Source organism: Equus quagga, chromosome 16 (genome assembly GCF_021613505.1).
Source record: "Equus quagga isolate Etosha38 chromosome 16, UCLA_HA_Equagga_1.0, whole genome shotgun sequence".
NCBI classification, from domain to species: domain Eukaryota; kingdom Metazoa; phylum Chordata; class Mammalia; order Perissodactyla; family Equidae; genus Equus; species Equus quagga.
Window position 1 is genome coordinate 20,272,283 of NC_060282.1, and position 17,905 is coordinate 20,290,187.

Sequence of the window (17,905 nt, forward strand, 5' to 3'; positions counted from 1 at the left end):
TTGAATCCACGGATGTGGAACCTGTGGATATGGAGGACTGACTGTATACGCATGCTCCTTAAGGGCAGAAAGAGTTGTCTCACAGTCTTTTGTATCTTTAGCCTGAGTGAAAAACTGTCAGTAAAGTATTTTTAAAGTATGTGTACAATAAAGATTCAGTTTACAAGCCAATCAAAGTAGAATGTGTCTGTTCTTCACTGATAAAGTTATTCCTTAAAGATTAAGGAAAATCAAGTACTTTCCCCTTTTGATTTACGGAAAATCAATATAAAATAATGTTTTGCTTTAAGAACGGGAAACGTTTTCCCAAAGGAATCATGGATGTCCTAAAAATGTACTGTAAAGTATATCATCCATAGCATTTCATTTCTTGTGTTCCTAAAAATGGTAGACGTGCATGTGACCTTAGAACCTGCTGATACCTTTAAGCAAGAGAATTCTTTGAAATTTTATTTAAACCAGTCAATTAAAATTCTGTAAAAATGTACACATAATTAATATGTTACAAATAGGAACACATTTCATCAAATAGTTTCTGAGCAATTACAATGTAATTAGTGACCAGGGAATATTAATGTGACCAGTAGTATAAATACATATAACGTAGGGACCAAAATAATTTTGATTAAAATATCTAGTAATTAATAATAGGAGGTTTAAATGCTGTAAAACTGATTAATCATCAAAAAACTTTTTTGTCCCAATAGAACATAAATTGTTTGTTTATATGCTGCTTTGTTTTTTGAGGGTTTTTTGACAAACTTTCTCTTTGGCTCAGGATCTCAATTTACATCATTTTATTATATAGTCACTCTTCACATTTACATAAGATAAGCTATGTCAACAACATGCAGAAGAATATAGTGTAAACAGAAAACTTACTCAATTCCATGATAATGACATACTGAGGCTTTTTCAAAAGGTAACACCCGAAGTTTCCGAGGACTGAGTTCTGGTGTTAGAACAAAAGTCTTTTCCCTGAAAAGAAAAAGGTTTTCCTTTGTATTTAAAGTTTATTTAGTGACAAAGAGAAAGTTCAAGAAAGTGTCTAAAGAAAGAAACCTGACTTCCTCCTTGATAACTGAATCCTAATGGGATAAAAATTGAGTTACACCAGAAAGTGTAAGGAAGAAATCAAGCAGGGTCAGGCCTGTGGGTTTCATCACTTACGTTTCCTGTGCCTCAAGTTTCTGAAGTTATGATGCTACTTATTTCACAAAACTATTCTAGGAATGGATAAATCAAGAACAGAATATTATTTGTAATGGAAATTCAAGAAGCAGCATTATTCTTGAAGGATTTTTCTTTTCTTGCTTTAGTGAACTAATGTTTATGCACTTAGTTAAATTCTTTTTTGTGGGGGAATAATTCAAGTCAACTCAAATCTTTGGTAATGAGAGACGTATTTACTCCCTACTATAACACATGGGGGCCCAGATCTTTCTTTACCCAGGAATGTAGTCACCTTGACACTGATGTTAGAGTCAGCAACCTTTTGAATATTAGAGGGTCTAGAGACTGACTGCAGACTTCGGTTCTCCTGAGGGAGGTTTTCAAGCAGCAGGTATGTCAGAACTAATCATACAGTGAGCTTACATAAAATATTCCTGTTCAGCTCCTTCCACACCCAGACCTGCAAGGCTATGGCGAAATTTCAGGAAGAAGAAGGTCACAGCCATTAGATTAAGCTCTCCTGGTTATTTTAATAGGCATCCTCCTCTGCCTGAGTCTGGAGGCTCTGTCCTAATGTACTGGATCATGTTCCTGAAGCTCAGAATAGGTCAGATGGGACAGGGAGCATTACGCAACAGTAGTCTCTCATAGTTAACAGGCAGAATGAAATACCAGAGGCTTGAATTCAGAAGACTTGGAAAACATACAGAGAAAGGCAAGCAGATAGTAGAGTACCAAGAATAAATTTCCTATCACATTTTTCCCCTATGGCATTAGTAATGAAATTTGCCACTGAAATTATCTAGGGTACTATGATCAGCATTTGAAATTATGACATTAAAATATAAGATATGCTAAATAGTGAGTCCTAGAAAACAGAATTTATATTCTAATGCATCCACTTAAAGTGTTCCACAAAAAGTAACACTAATAAATTGCAATGACCCCAGTATAGTGATGACTGACTATTAAAGTGTGTAATTTTGTAATATAGAACTCTTCAGGCACGTAGCACTTCATTTCTTTCCTTTACCATCTTGTCTTCCATTTCTTATTTCAATCCCTCTCAGCAACCTTATCTATTTTTGTTTAATTTACATACACATTGTTCTTTCTAAAAGAAACATTTTAATAAATATGTGTTTTGTCAATGTTTCATATTTCTTTGGTAGATACATAAGTGTCACCCCTGCGCTGTGTTTACTTTAATTTAGCCTTTCAGATGGCCCCTTGCATAGGTAGATATTTAATAAGAGTCCACAGGTTCTTGATTCATTGCCATGAAAGTTCATCCTTTAACTTTAATGTTAATAGAAGATATATTTGATAACGATGCAGTTCTTTACTAACTTCAAGGAATTATATCAAACTTTCCCAAATATAACATCTATAAAATACAGAAAGAATTAAATCTGTCTCCCCTACAACACTGCATCTAGAAAGATGTTCTGGTCAAATGGAGTAAAACCTACATAATTCAGTTTCGGCAAATTCATCTGACTCTGACAGTTCATGCTGGGAAGGATAATAATCCAAAACTAAACAGATGAAAATGTGCACATACGTCTCCACTTTCTTCACTTTCTTGATCCCCACAAAAAAGGGTATCAATCTCCCAAAGCTAAGAGAAAAGGAAAATTATCCCCAAATTACAGTTTTTAATGTCATTAAGATCATTAAGTCATTAAGACCCAGAGTTATTAAGATCCTCAAGTTTTCAAAGGTGCTCCCTATCTCTCTCTCTAGGGAACTTGAACATGAAGGCAAAATGCTCTATCATAATTTTGGAGATTTAACTACCCTCAAGTAAATCCTTTCCAAAATTGACCTTTAAAATCAATATTTGCCAAAACAAGCTCTGTAAAAGTGATCCAAATGATCTACAGTTTTTAATGTCCTCTGGAAGGTTTTCAAAAGAATAGATTAACAATGAAAAAGATTGGGGTAGTGGGTTATTATTCAAATCTCACAAGTATTTGATGCTACAATTTTACCTGTCAGTCAGTCAACTTCAGCAACACCCAGTATTGATTAACTAGTTAACTCAATGGAAGTTGTCTTGCAAGTCAAATTAGTTGCAAATTACTTGTGTAGACATGGAGTTCGCATTTGGTAATGTCACAGTTTCAAAAGCACTTTGATTTCACTTTCCCATTCTCTGCAGGTGAAAGGCTGAGCTTTTTGCTACTACTAGGCATGACTGACAATGTCACGACAAGTAGTGACAAAAACAAAACTGGAGAGTAACACAGAAAACAGTATTTAAAAAAAAAGTTTGCAAGTCAGATTACAATTTTTTCTTAAAAAGTCTTGACCTTTGTATACAAGGTAGAAGCTATGGACTTCTCTAGGGAATATGCTAAGGCTGCTTTTATTATTCCTGTTTTCCTTAGATTCACTACCACAAAACAGTAGGACATTTGGCAAGGTAAAATGCAAGGACTAACGCCAACTGATAAACATTGGGATTAAAGTTGTGAATTTTGCCTAAGTGGCATAGAGCACCAATTAACTGGGAAAACGAGATGCAATGTGTTTTAAACATAATTTCTAGGGGCCGGCCCAGTGGTGCAGTGGTTAAATTTGCACATTCCGCTTCGGAGCCCCAGGGTTTGCTGGTTTGGATCCCAGGTGTGGACATGGTACTGCTTGTCAAGCCATGCTACGGTAGGTGTCCCAAGTATATAGACTGGAGGAAGATGGGCACAGATGTTAGCTCAGGGCCAGTCTTCCTCAGCAAAAAAAATGAGGGAGATTGGCGGCAGATGTTAGCTCAGGGCTAATCTTCCTCAAAAAAAAAAGAAAACCAAAAACAAACAAAAAAATGATTTTTAAAAAAATTAATTGGAAATTATAAGTGGATATAACATACCCCTTTTGAATCTGTAAAGGCTGAAGATCTCCAATTGGTAATCCATCTGAGGTAAAGAATTTCAGCAATTCTTTAGCATCCAACAATGTGATCGAATCCCGTGGACCCTCTTTGTGGCCCAGCAACTGTTCAGACGAATGAGGTAATGAACCAGTTCTGGGAAAATAATGTTATGTAGATTTATTAAAAGTGGATTCGAATTTAGCATACTGGAAAAGCTGATATGAGCAGAAACCAGAAAAATACACACAAAAAATTGAAATACACATTTAGGACAGAAAATAAAGTAAAATCTTTGCCAATCATTTAGTATAAAAGCATATTTTTAAAAATCTGTAAGTCACAGTGAAACTCGCAGTTATCACAACGTGCTACTTAACTAAAGTGAACAACGGTGCTACTTAACTAAAATAAACCAATTACATTCTTTATAAATGATGGCATGATTATTTAGTAATGTGAAGTTACCAATTCTATAAAATTTAAATCTAAACTCTCTGGTATGTTCTGAAACCCCACAATACTGTAAATTTTGAGGGCAGAGATTGAACGTTCCAATTTTCTATGAACTTGAAAGATTACTTGAAGCACAACCATGAAATGAGACAGTAATCAGAAATACCCCCCAAGTCTCTTCTAGGCATGCTTATGACATTATGAATAAGCACTGAATCATTATTATACCTGAAATATATGCAGGACTTTATACTTTTCAAACTACCTTATATACAATATATTCTTAATCCTTACAAATTTCCTTGAAAAGGACAGAATAGGTCTTATCTCAAAATGACATTAACATATGAAAGTAAGTACTTTGTAAAGTGAAAATTGGCATACCAAGCCTAAAAAACAATCATTATTCCTATTTTTCAGATAGAGATACTAACACACAATAGTTTGCAATACAGACCCAGGGCGACATGCTGTTTAAAACGACAGAGTCATAACTAGCCTGACTCTGAATTAGATACTATTTCTACTCTATATCATTCTATAAACCCAAAAAGCTCGCCAAAAGTTTTAAAAACTAGAAAAAGGAAAAGAGTTTCAGAGAATGCTAAAGCTTTCACTGAGCACTGAGTCACGGATCATGCCATTGCTCTTTCATCCAAGTATAAATGAAATCTTTCAATAGCTGCATAGAAAATTAAATCCCTGACTTTATATTAATTCAACTATTTCCTGATTATTTTACTACTCAAATCAGGCAGTTTTACTGAAAATTACGATTAAAATGTTGACATTATGGTTTTAGACTTATTTTATTTCTATACATTAAGGATCAATAACATACTGACAGTGCCCCTTTCCCCTTCCTGTTCCCTTTATTTTTAAGTTGAAGTTATAAATCTAATAAAAAAAGGCAAACAAGAAAATACTCAAATATTTTCTTTGAACTTTATACTTCAGGATGGCAGGAACTACACGATGAGTTTAATTTAATTTCTATACAGCTGTTCTCTAATGGTGACTCACAAAGCTTTCTTAATATTACTCAGTCATTTTACAGGCTGGATGCAATGGGGAAATGTATCATTTGCATCTTTACAGAACCCTGGACACAGGATATCAAAGCAACTTAAAAGCCCAGCTAGTGATAAATTACGCTACCAAGATATGTCTTAGGTCAAAAACTAAAATAACACCACTTTATTTTTTTCAGTGTTTTCAGTCTTACAGAGTGTTTTCTCATGGATTATCTCATTAAATTTTCACAACTTTGAAGTAGAACTGGGATTGTTATCCCCATCTTAAAGATGAGGCAACAAAGTCACACAACGAGTGACTGGGTTTCTCTCAAACCAAATTCTATGACTCCTGAATTTCAGTACGCAACAGTCTTTTATTCTCCAGTGAAATCTGTTTTAACACAAAACAATTTCTGAAAATATGCAACATAACTTTTGTCCGCAACCAACAATTTGATAGTATCTCCCTATATCTTAAAGTGTCCACAAGTATTTATTGAGCATTTACTCTGTAAATATCAATGTGAGGCACTGAAAACAGTTCACTGATGATAATTTATAGACTCGTAATCACTGCTCATAATTTGGTGTATATGTGTAACTTGAAGTAAGAGAAAGCAGTTGAGAAGAGTAAAAGGAGATAAATATATCAACTTAGAATGAGGTAGAAAAGGTATAATAAAATAAGTTTCAGGAAAGAAGTAATAACATGGTCCTTGGGTGTTTAAAGAAGGAAGGTCAAATTGAGCTGCAGCATTTACACAAGGCTGAAGGGAAAGGCGCTATTTGATCTAGACGTAAATGACAAACAAGCTTCTTGTTCCAGACGGCGAATTAAAGACACATATTAACCGTCCTACTCAAACTGAAATCACAGCGTTGAAGCCCTGGACACTAAATTCATAACAGGTTTGAGAAAAGGAAGAAGGAAAATGGTGGATCAAAGAATTCAATGAATTTCAAAAAGGGATAAGCTAACGCAAGTGCCTCAATGAGAACTAGGGAGAAACCTACAAAGGAGATAGAATCCATCTTCTTCGCACCCTAAAAAGCCCCAGGGAGACTCTACACAGAGTCTGGAGAGTGGCAATGGGCAGAAATCAGAATTAAGAACACTACCAGAACAGCTGTTCAAGCACCACCCTCCCACACCCCACTAACCCTTGGGCTTTTATCTCCAGGTTAAAAACAGAATCTGCTCTCTGAAGACCCAAAACTATGTGCCTGTCTCAGTGTCAGTGGTGATGCCCCCAGAAGAAAGCCTCCTTATTTCAGTGTTGGGTGAAGGCTGCCTGCCTTCTGATACCCCCAGATGCCCTAAAGTGCAGCCAGTCAGGCAGGCTCTACCTGTATCTCCCCGCTCCCAACATTAATTCGGGCGAGAGCAGGTGGGAACAGGACTACACATATAGAGAGAAAACATTCTGACTACCTGTATAAAGAAGCCTAGTACTAAACTCTTAGCTATGAACAATCAAGGGCCACTGGATGCTGGAGAAAAACTACACATACGAGAAAAACATCAGAGGAACAAATAAAACAGACTCAAAAGATAATGAGATCACTCAAAGAACAGACAAAAACAGTTAAAAGAAAATTCCATTTAACACCCTTATCGTATCGTCTCAATTCTTATTGACATAAGAAGAACAGGTTGCTTTGAAATAATAGGGTAGACAACAGAAAAAGAATTATTAGTAATTTAAAATATGACTACCAAAAAATTAAACAGAAAAAATGAGAGCAAATGTCAAGGAAATATCCCAGAACAGAAAAGATGAAAAGATGGATTATTGAGAGAAAAATAAAATTTGAATGAAAAATCAATCCAGGATGTTTAACATTAGTTAAAACAGATATTTCAGAGAGAAGAAAGAAAAAAAGAAACTGGAAGGAAGAATATTGTTGAGAAACAATAGAATATTTCCCAGAGCCGAAAAAAAGATAAGTCTTGAGACCAAAACATCTCATACCATGATGACCTCATGTAATTTCAGAACATCAAGGAAAACAGAAAGTTCTAAAAGTTCCAGAGACAGAATAAAATATATATTAAGGAACAAAAATAGATGTGGCAACAGGCTTCTTATTAAGATTAAGATCCAAGAAAATACAGACCCAAGCAAGAAATGTGATCAAAAGAAATACCAGGATAACAGTTGTGCAGGTAGAAAGGGTCAGTCCAAATTAGAGTAGGAAGTCAAGACAGGTGCAAGAAAAATGACTTCAAGAAGAAAAATAATTGTCTAGTGCAAATAACATAAGGTTCAGAGGTAGAGGGACAAAAAGTAAAGGGAAATAGGGGTGTTAATTTCCTCATCTTTCACAACAGGAAGTTAAAGGTATCGTCTAAAATTGATGGGAAATCAGGCTACTTGTTAGCCTGCATAGACTGGGTGCCTTGATCCTCAACAGGCAGGCGAGTGTGTCCAGCTCTGTGGAGCAGGTCCTGTGTGAGGACCAGGTGAACTGTGGGGCACATTGGTGGAGAGGTGGGGGTCCTCTGCAGTGGGGCAACTGCGTACATTCCAGGCGATCAGGAAGTGTGCATGGACCAGGGCTGTGTTGAGAGTGTGTGTGGACCTGTGGGGGGGTGGGGCTTATCAGTGGCAGAAGACCTGTACTTCACAATCACCCACAAAGAGGACTGACTACACCTTCTAAAGCTTGAAACAATTAGGTGCTCCGGTGCCTAGAGCCAGCGTCACTCAGCAGCAATCCTAAGAGAGCTGACAACAGCCTTGCAGGCCTGAGGCCTACAGCAACTATAAGCCCCTGAGCCTAGCAACCAGCTACACTGGCTACATACTCAATTAACAGGAAAACTGAAACAGAAGTGTGCTATCAGACCTTGTAGCCAATAGTGCTGGGGCTCCCCAGACCCAATTTACAAACAGCCAGCCAGTAAGGAAAAGACTAGACTCCCTGGATACCTGCAGGAAGAGCAACTGTGCCACAGTAGAAGGACACAAGTAGCCCACAAAAGGGGTCACTCCTGGATCATTTGGACTGGTGATGAGGGAAGCACACTGCTGAGCCTCAAAAGGCATCTCTTACATAAGGTCACTTCTCAAAGATCAGGAGACATAGCTGACTCACCTAATACATAGATCTAAGCACAGAGGACAAGGCATAATGAGGAGACAAAGGAATACATTCCAAGTAAGGGAACAGGACAAAACCACAGAAAGAGAACTAAATGAAACAGAAATAAGCAACCTACCTGACAAAGAGTTCAAACAAAACCTCTTAAGGATGCTCACTGATATTGGGAGAAGACTAGATGAACACAGTGAGGATGTCAACAAAGAATTGGAAAATATAAAAAAGAACGAATCAGAAATGAAGAATACAATATTGGAAATGAAAAATTCACTAGAGGGACTCAATAGCAGAGTAGACAAGACAGAAGAACAGATCAGTGAGCTACAAGAAAGACTAGAGGAAATCACCCAAGCTGAACAGATAAAAGAAAAAAGAAGTAGACAGAATGAGAACAGTCTAAGGGAACTCTGAGACAATATCAAGGAGACTAGCATTTGTATTATAGGTGTTCCAGAAAGAGAAGAGAAAGACAAAGGGGCAGAGAATCTATTTGAAGAAATAATAGCTGAAAATTTTCCTAACCTAAGGAAGGAAACAGACATCAACATACAGGACGCACAGAGAGCACTAAACAAGATGAACCCAAAAAGGCCCATACCAAGACACACTGCAATTAAAATGTCCAAAATTAAAGATAGAGAATCCTAAAAGTGGCAAGAGAAAGGAAATAAGTGACATGCAAAGGTAAGCCCACGAGGCTATCGGTGGACTTCTCAGCTGAAACCCTACAGGCTAGAAGAGGGTGGCATGAAATGTTTCAAGTACTGAAAAGAGAAAACCTACATCCAAGAATATGCTATCCAGCAAAGTTATTATTCAGAATGAAAGGAGAGATAAAGAGTTTCCCAGAGAAGAAAAATAAAATAAAATAAAATAAAGGAGTTTATCACAAGAAATCAGTTCTACAAGAAATGCTGAAGGGACTTATTTAAGTGGGAAAGAGAAGACCACAAATAGGGATAAGAAAATTATCCAAAAAGAACCCCCAAAAAACCAGGCAATAAAATCACTGACAAAGGCAAAAATACAGTAAACGTAGCAGATCAACCACCTATGAAGATCATATATAGGTCAAAAGACAAAAGTACTAAAATTACCTATTACAATGAGAACAGGATAATGGATAGACACACACAAAACAAGAGATTAGATATGATTTCAAAAACATAAAATGTGGAAGGAGGGGAGTAAAAGAGTAGAGCTATTAGAAAGAGGTCAAGCTAAAGAGAATATCAACTCAATACAGATTGCTATACATGTAGACTATTATATAGAAACCTCATGGTAATCACAAACCAGAAACCTATAATGAGTAAACAAATAAGTCAGAGGAAAGAAATCAAGCATCTTACTAAAGAAAGCCATCAAACTACAAGGGAAGACAGCAAGAGAAGAAAGGAACAGGGAAGAAGTACTAAAACATCCAGAGAAAAACAGTAACAAAATGGCAATAAACACATTTTTATCAATAGCTACATTAAATGTCAATGGACTAAATGCTCTAATCAAAAGGCATAGGGTGGCCAATTGGATAAAAGAACAAGACCCATATATATGCAGCATACAAGAGGCACTCTTCAGAACTAAGGACACTGACAAACTGAAAGTGAAAGGATGGAAAAAGATATTCCACGCAAAAGGCAAAGAAAAGAAAGCAGGGGTAGCAATACTTACATCAGACAAAGTAGACTTTAAAACAAAAACTGTAACAACAGACAAAGAAGGGAACCACATAACGACAAAGGGAACAATCCAACAAGAGGATTAACACTTGTAAATATCTATGCACCCAACATAGGAGGACCTAAATATATAAAGCAACTATTAACAGATATAAAAGGAGAAATAGACAGTAACACAATACTAGGGGACTTCAACACTCCACTTACACCAATGGATAGATCATCCAAACAGAAGATCAATACGGAAACACTGGCCTTAAACAACACATTAGACCAGATGGACTTAGTAGACATATATAGAACATTCCATCCAAAAACCACAGAATACACATTCTTTTCAAATGCATATGGAACATCCTCCAGGACTGATTACATATTAGGCCACAAAACAACTGCCAGTAAATTTAAGAAGATCGAAATAATACCAAGCATCTTTTCTGACCATAAAGGTATGAAAATAGAAATCAATTACAGGAAGAAAATCAGAAAAACCACAAAAATGTGGAAATTAAACAAAATGCTACTGAACAACGATTGGGTCAATGAAGAAATCAAAGGAGAAATCAAAAAATACCTAGAGACAAATGAAAATGAAAATACAACGTGCCAAAATCTATGGGATACAGCAAAAGTGGTTCTAAGAAAGTTTATAGCAATTGAGGCCTATCATAACAAACAAGAAAAATCCCAAATAAACAATATAACAGTGCACCTAAAGGTACTGGAAAAAGAAGAACAAACACAGCCCCAAAGCAGCAGAAGGAAGGAAATAATAAAAATCAGAGCAGAAATAAACGAAATACAGACTAAAAAAAAAAATAGAAAAAATTAATGAAACCAAGAGCTGGTTCTTCAAAAAGATAAACAAAATTCACAAACCTTTAGCTAGACTCACCAAGAACAAAAGAGAGAAGGCTCAAACAAATAAAATCATAAATGAAAGAGGAGAAATTACAACAGACACCTCAGAAATACAAAAGATAATAAGAGAATATTATGAAAAGCTATATGCCAACAAATTGGATAATCTAGAAGAAATGGATAAATTCTTAGAATCATACAACCTTCCAAAACTGGATCAAGAAGAAGTAGAGAATCTGAATAGACAAATCACCAGTAAGGAGATCGAAACAGTAATAAAAAACCTCCTAAAACATGAAAGTCCAGGACCAGATGGCTTCCCTGGTGAATTCTACCAAATATTCAAAGAAGACTTAATACCTATCCTCAAACTCTTCCAAAAAATTTAAGAGGATGGGAGGCTTCCTAACTCATTTTACGAAGCCAACATTATCCTGATACCAAAACCAGATGAGGACAACACAAAAAAAGAAAATTACAGGCCAATATCACTGATAAACATTGATGCAAAAATCCTCAACAAAATACTAGCAAATTGAATACAACAATATATTTAAAAGATTATACATCATGATCAAGTGGGTTTTATTCCAGGGATGCAGGGATGGTTCAATATCCACAGATTGATCAATGTGATACACCACATTATTAACAAAATGAGGAATAAAAATCTCATGATCATCTCCAGAGATGCCGAGAAAGTATCTGACAAGACACAGCATCCATTTATGATAAAAACGCTACATAGAATGGGTATAGAAGGAAAATACCTCAACATAATAAAGGCCATATATGACAAAGCCACCACAAATATCATTCTCAATGGAGAAAAACTGAGAGCTATCCCTATAACAACAGGAACCAGACAAGGATGCCCACTCTTACTACTCTTATTTAACATAGTATTGGAAGTCCTAGCCAGAGCAATCAGGCAAGAAAAAGAAAAAAAAAGGGAGTCAAATTGGAAAAGAAGTGAAACTGTCACTATTTGCAGACAACATGATTTTATATACAGAAAACCCTAAAGAATCCACTAAAAAAATTTTAGAAATAATAAATGAATACAGTCAAGTCACAGGATACAAAATCAATATGCAAAAATTGGTGCATTTCTATACACTAGCAACAAAGTAGCAGAAAGAGAAATTAAAAATACAATCACATTTACAATTGCAACAAAAAGAATAAAATATCTAGGAATAAACTTAACCAAACAGGTGAAAGATCTGTAAACCGAAAACTATACAACGTTGTTCAGAGACATTGAAGAAGACACAAAGAAACAGAAAGATATCCTGTGCTCTTGGATTGGAAGAATTAACATAGTTAAAATGTTCATACTTCCTAAAGCAATCGATAGATTCAATGCAATCCCTATCAAAATTCCAACATTTTTCACAGAAATTAAACAAAGAATCTTAAAATTTATATCTAACAACAAAAGACCCTGAATAGCCAAAAGAATCCTGAGGAAAAAGAACAAAGCTGGAGGTATCACACTTCCTGATTTCAAAATATGCTACAAAGCTATAGTAACCAAAACAGCATGGTACTGGCACAAAAATAGACAAATAGAACAATGGAACAGAATCGAGAGCCCAGAAATAAACTCACACATATATAGACAGCTGATTTTCAACAAGGAAGTCAAGAGCAGACAGTGGAGAAAGGTGAGTCTTCAATAAATGGTGTTGGGAAAACTGGACAGCCACATGTAAAAGAATGAAAGCAGACCATCATCTTATACCATGCACAAAAATCAACTCAAAACGGATTAAAGGCTTGAATGGAAGACCTGAAACCATGAAACTTCTGGAAGAAAACATAGGCAGCATGCTTTTTGACATCGGTTTTTAGCAGCATATTTTCAAGTACCATGTCTGACTGGGGAAGGGAAACAAAAGAAAAAATAAACAAATGGGACTACATCAAACTAAAAAGCTTCTGCACAGCAAAGGAAACCATCAACACAAGGGAAAGACAACCTAACAATTGGGAGAAGATATTTGCAAACCATATATCAGATAAGGGGTTAATATCCAAAATATACAAAGAACTCATACAGCTCAACAACAAATAAACCAACAACCCAGTTAAAAAATGGGCAAAAGATCTGAACAGAGATTTCTCCAAAGATCTACGGCTGGTCAACAGTACATGAAAACATGTTCAACATCATTAGCTATCAGGGAAATTCAAATCAAAACTACAATGAGATATCACCTCACTCCAGTCAGAATGACGATAAATTAACAAGACAGGAAACCACAAGCGTTAGAGAGGATGTGGGGAGAAGGGAACTCTCATACACTGCTGGTGAGAGTGCAAACTGGTGCAGCCACTATGGAAAGCAGTATGAAGTGTCCTCAGAAAATTAAGACTGGATCTACCATATGATCCAGCTACCCCACTGCTGGGTATTTATCCAAAGGACTTGAAAACACAAATGCACAAAGATACATGCACCCCTATGTTCATCGCAGCATTATTCACAATAGCTAAGACTTGGAAGCAACCTAGGTGCCCATCAAGGGACAAATATATAAAGAAGATGAGGTATATATACACAATGGAACACTACTCAGCCATAAGAAATGAGGAAATCCAGCCATTTGTGATAACATGGAGAGACCTTGAGGGAATTATGCTAAGTGAAATAAGTCAGAGGGAGAAAGGCAAATACCATATGATCTCATTCATAAGTAAAAGATAAAAGCAACAAACAAACACATAGCAACAGAGATTGGATTGATGGCTACCAGAAGGGAAGCGGGAGGAAGGAGGGCAAAAGGGGTGACTAGGCACATGATTAGGCACATGTATGTGGTGATGGATCATAATCAGTCTTTGGGTGGTGAATATGATGTAATCTACACAGAATTTGAAATATGTTATGATGTATGTCTGAAAGTTACATAATGTTATAATCCAATCTTACTGCTATAAAAACAAAAATTAAAAAAATAAATAAATAAAATGGAGAAAAAAATACAATAAAATTGATGGGCAAGAAACTGAAGTTCTTTGGTGGGTAACATGTCCTTTTCTCAACCTTCTTTCTTGATTATCTCCTTCCTCCTGACCTATAAATGTTAGAGATCCTCAGCGGGTAGTCTTAAGCCATTTCTTTTCTCTACATGGTCTAACCAAGAGATCTCATACACTCGTATGTATTTAAAAACCCCTTTTGATGATAACTCCAAATTGACTTTCAGATTTCTCCTCCAGTCTACTTGATATGTCCACTTGCATAATCCATAGATCAAACTTAAATTCCTAAAGCAGAACGCTTGATTTTCCCCCCAAAACTATTCATACCCCAACTTCCTACCAGACTTCCCCATCCCATAAATGAGAATACCACTTACCCTGTTGTTCAAGCCAGAAATCTAAATTATCTTGAATGCCTCTTTCCCTGTCCTCCACGTCCAAACCATCACAGGGAGTTTTTTCCAGTTTACCACAAAAATATACCCCAAATTTGTTCTCTACTACTACTCTCATTGAAATCAAAGTTCTCCCTCACGTAGCCTACAGAAAAGAGTACCTAACTGATCACTCTATTCCTAGTATCTTCCTCTTGCAATCTGTGTGTCACAAAAGAGCAAAACTAACTTTGAAAAATCAGATCACATCACTTTTTTTTTAATTTATTATTTTTCCTTCTTCTCCCCAAAGTCCCCCAGTACATAGTTGTGTATTCTAGTTGTGGATCCTTCTAGTTGTGCCACGTGGCACGCCGCCTCAGCATGGCCCGATGAGTGATGCCATGTCCATGCCCAGGATCCGAACCGACAAAACCCTGGGCAGCTGAAGTAGAGTGCGCAAACTTAACCACTCGGCCACGGGGCCGGCCACACATCACTCTTTTGCATATAATCCTTCAAAAGCTTACCAATGCACTAACAATAAAATCCAAAATCTGTATGATGAACTATAAGGCCCTGTGTAACTAAATGTACTTCACTCACTTGTCCATTAGGTCTCAGCTCAAATGTAACCTCAGAAAGCATCCCTGACCATCTACCTCATCTAAGTTACCACCACTTCTGCCCCCTCAACAAATAAAATTATCCTCCCTCAGTCCGGTTGCTTGTTTCATTCATTTACACATAGAGTAACTTATTATAGCTACTTGTCTGGTTACTTGTTTTCTGTTGACTGTCTCTCCCCTTAAAAGGTAAGATTTAAGAGGAGAGCCTGAGACATAGCTGGTGCTCAATAAATATCTGCTGCTATATAAACAAAATATTATAGTAAGTCATAAATGTAATCAATAGAAGAGCTAAAAATAAAAACATGATTTGCAATGTTTGGGAGGAGGGCAATGTGAGAGAGCTAAATTCTTCTTTCATTCCATCATTCAACAATTATGGACTGAGCGCTTACTACGTACTGAATCAAAAAAACAAAAACAAAACAAACAAAAAGCTCTGCCTCCTCAGGTTAATTAATAGGTACTATCCAAACATATAAGAATGTAAAGCAGGAACAGTTTAAAGTGGCTCGGAGGAGAAGAGTACTATTACTTCATTTTTATGTGTTCCTGTATGGTTTATAAATTTTTCTTAGATATTCATATACTTGCATATATCTATGGAAGATGGTCTCCAAAGCCATCCACTCAAATATTAACTGTAATTATGCGAACCTGGAAAGTACAAGAAGAAGGGGAAGAAAAGCGTTTCCTCAACGTGCTGCTTCATAACGCTCTATCTAGCTGTCTACTTACAGCCAGCATACATTTCTTTTACATAAAACTATAAACTACTAACATCTCATAAACGCAATGTAAGAATTAAGAAAAAAAAGTTCATTTAAAAATACTGAGCTATTTGAATATTACCTCATTTTTTGTTTAGCTTTTTCAAAAGTTTCCAAATTTTGAAGAACATGCCTTTCTGGCCATTCCAGAGGATTGGTTTCCACTAGACTTGAAGAAATAGGTTCTACTGGACTGACGTCTAAAGAGAAAGAAACACATGTAAGTATCAAAAAGTATTAACATACTGAATTTCACTATTACAAATACACACATGTAGTGTGTGCATACGTGCACATGTATGTATAAAGATAAAGGCATGGTGGATTAAATGTACAATAACTTACCTCAGGCATTTATTAAGAATATCTCTGATGGCCTTAAGTGCGCAAAATGTCACAGAAAAGTTTTTTGAAAAGGAAAAAAAATCCATGTTAACCTTTATTTATTTTACTATCACTTCATAATAAAAGTTATGAGCTAGAATTTTGAAAATGAATTAGCACTGTGAGGACTCATGCAGAATAAAAGCATAACTGCTATTTTTGTGAAGTTAGGAGGCAACTGTGTGGAGAATATATTGGCTATACTATGTGATTTTCCTAATACAAACAGGAATTACCACCACATCCAGAAAAATTCCTGTCTTTAAAAGAGATTGCCTCATTCTCAAAAGCATAATAATACAATAAATAACTTATGATGGTCTCAGGTAAAGGTTACTTTAGAAATAATTACATTATCTATTAATGTAAGATGCCTTAACATATACATCTTCAAGTAAATGACTAACATTAAGTGTTATTTTGCTACTAATAAATCTTATATGTAAGGGTTTAACTATCTTTCTAGGTAGCATGCTGTAACGAACTAACATTGAGATTGTTGATAACGCTGGTTCTCAACAAAAACATGAAGGCATAGCTTCCATTCTCATTATAAATTATGAGTACATCCAAACTGTTTTAGTACAGGCAAAATTACTAACAGTACGACTTTTCTGGAGTCCAAAACTATCTGGTTTTTAAAATTGTTTTGAACTATTACACACTGTTGAATAAACTGAATGAAAATTATTAAAAGTTAACTGTTTGACTAACCATCAGCCCTGACAAAAATACCCATTTATATGTTAGGGTCTTACAAAATGATGATGATTTAATAAAGGGATTTTTAAACAACAAGAAAAATTAAACATAAATGAAAATAGAAGTCAACTGCAAGTTATTTTCTCTTTACTTATTAAAATATTTAGCCTTGAATATTTTAAAATATTTTTAATGCCAACATTGGATTGCCCCCACCAAACGTCTTCCAAATATACCACTCCCCACTTCTTAATAAAAGTGATGAAACACTGACAAAATGTAATGAGCTTTATAATGAAATAATCTGCTCTTTAATGTTGACATGGCTTTCCACGAGAAGTATAAAGAAAAAATTCATTAGCAGTTCTGAACAGTTGCATCATAAGTTCACCAAAGAATACAAGCCACATTAAATAAAAGTAAACATGAATAGTTCTTAAATATTACAATGTAATTATTAACTTTGACAATGAAACTCGCATAAATATAAATGACATCAGCTAAACATTAAGGAATGGATGGACAAACATTCATATGTACCATGTCTCTCTTTAATATATTTATTTATTTATTTACTTTTCCTTCTTCTCCCCAAAGCCCCCAGTACATAGTTGTGTACTGTAGTTGTGGGTCCTTCTAGTGGTGGCATGTGGTACGCTGCCTCAGCATGGCCTGATGAGTGGTGCCATGTCCTCGCCTAGGATCCAAACCCGTGAAACCCTGGGCCGCCAAAGCAGAGCACGTGCGCTTAACCACTCGGCCACGGGGCAGGCCCTATAATATTATTCTTACAGTAAAATAAACACAATATTTTATTTATGTGGCAGTCAAGACACTGGGCCATGCTGACAACCAAAAGCACAAAAAGGGCCTCTGAGAAATGAAGAACA

General features: G+C 35.9%; 1 protein-coding gene across 2 annotated transcripts in view; it reads right to left on the reverse strand.

The window, feature by feature from the left end:
* MTBP (MDM2 binding protein) overlaps positions 1-17,905 on the reverse strand; it is an 85,164-nt gene that overhangs the window by 16,744 nt on the left and 50,515 nt on the right. For both annotated transcript variants that reach the window (XM_046641539.1, XM_046641540.1), the window contains exons 15-17: positions 16,012-16,129; positions 4,046-4,201; positions 883-978 (exon numbers count right to left, since the gene is read on the reverse strand). In XM_046641539.1, coding sequence (XP_046497495.1) covers positions 883-978; positions 4,046-4,201; positions 16,012-16,129 — 370 coding nt within the window. The remainder of the gene's footprint in view (positions 1-882; positions 979-4,045; positions 4,202-16,011; positions 16,130-17,905) is intronic.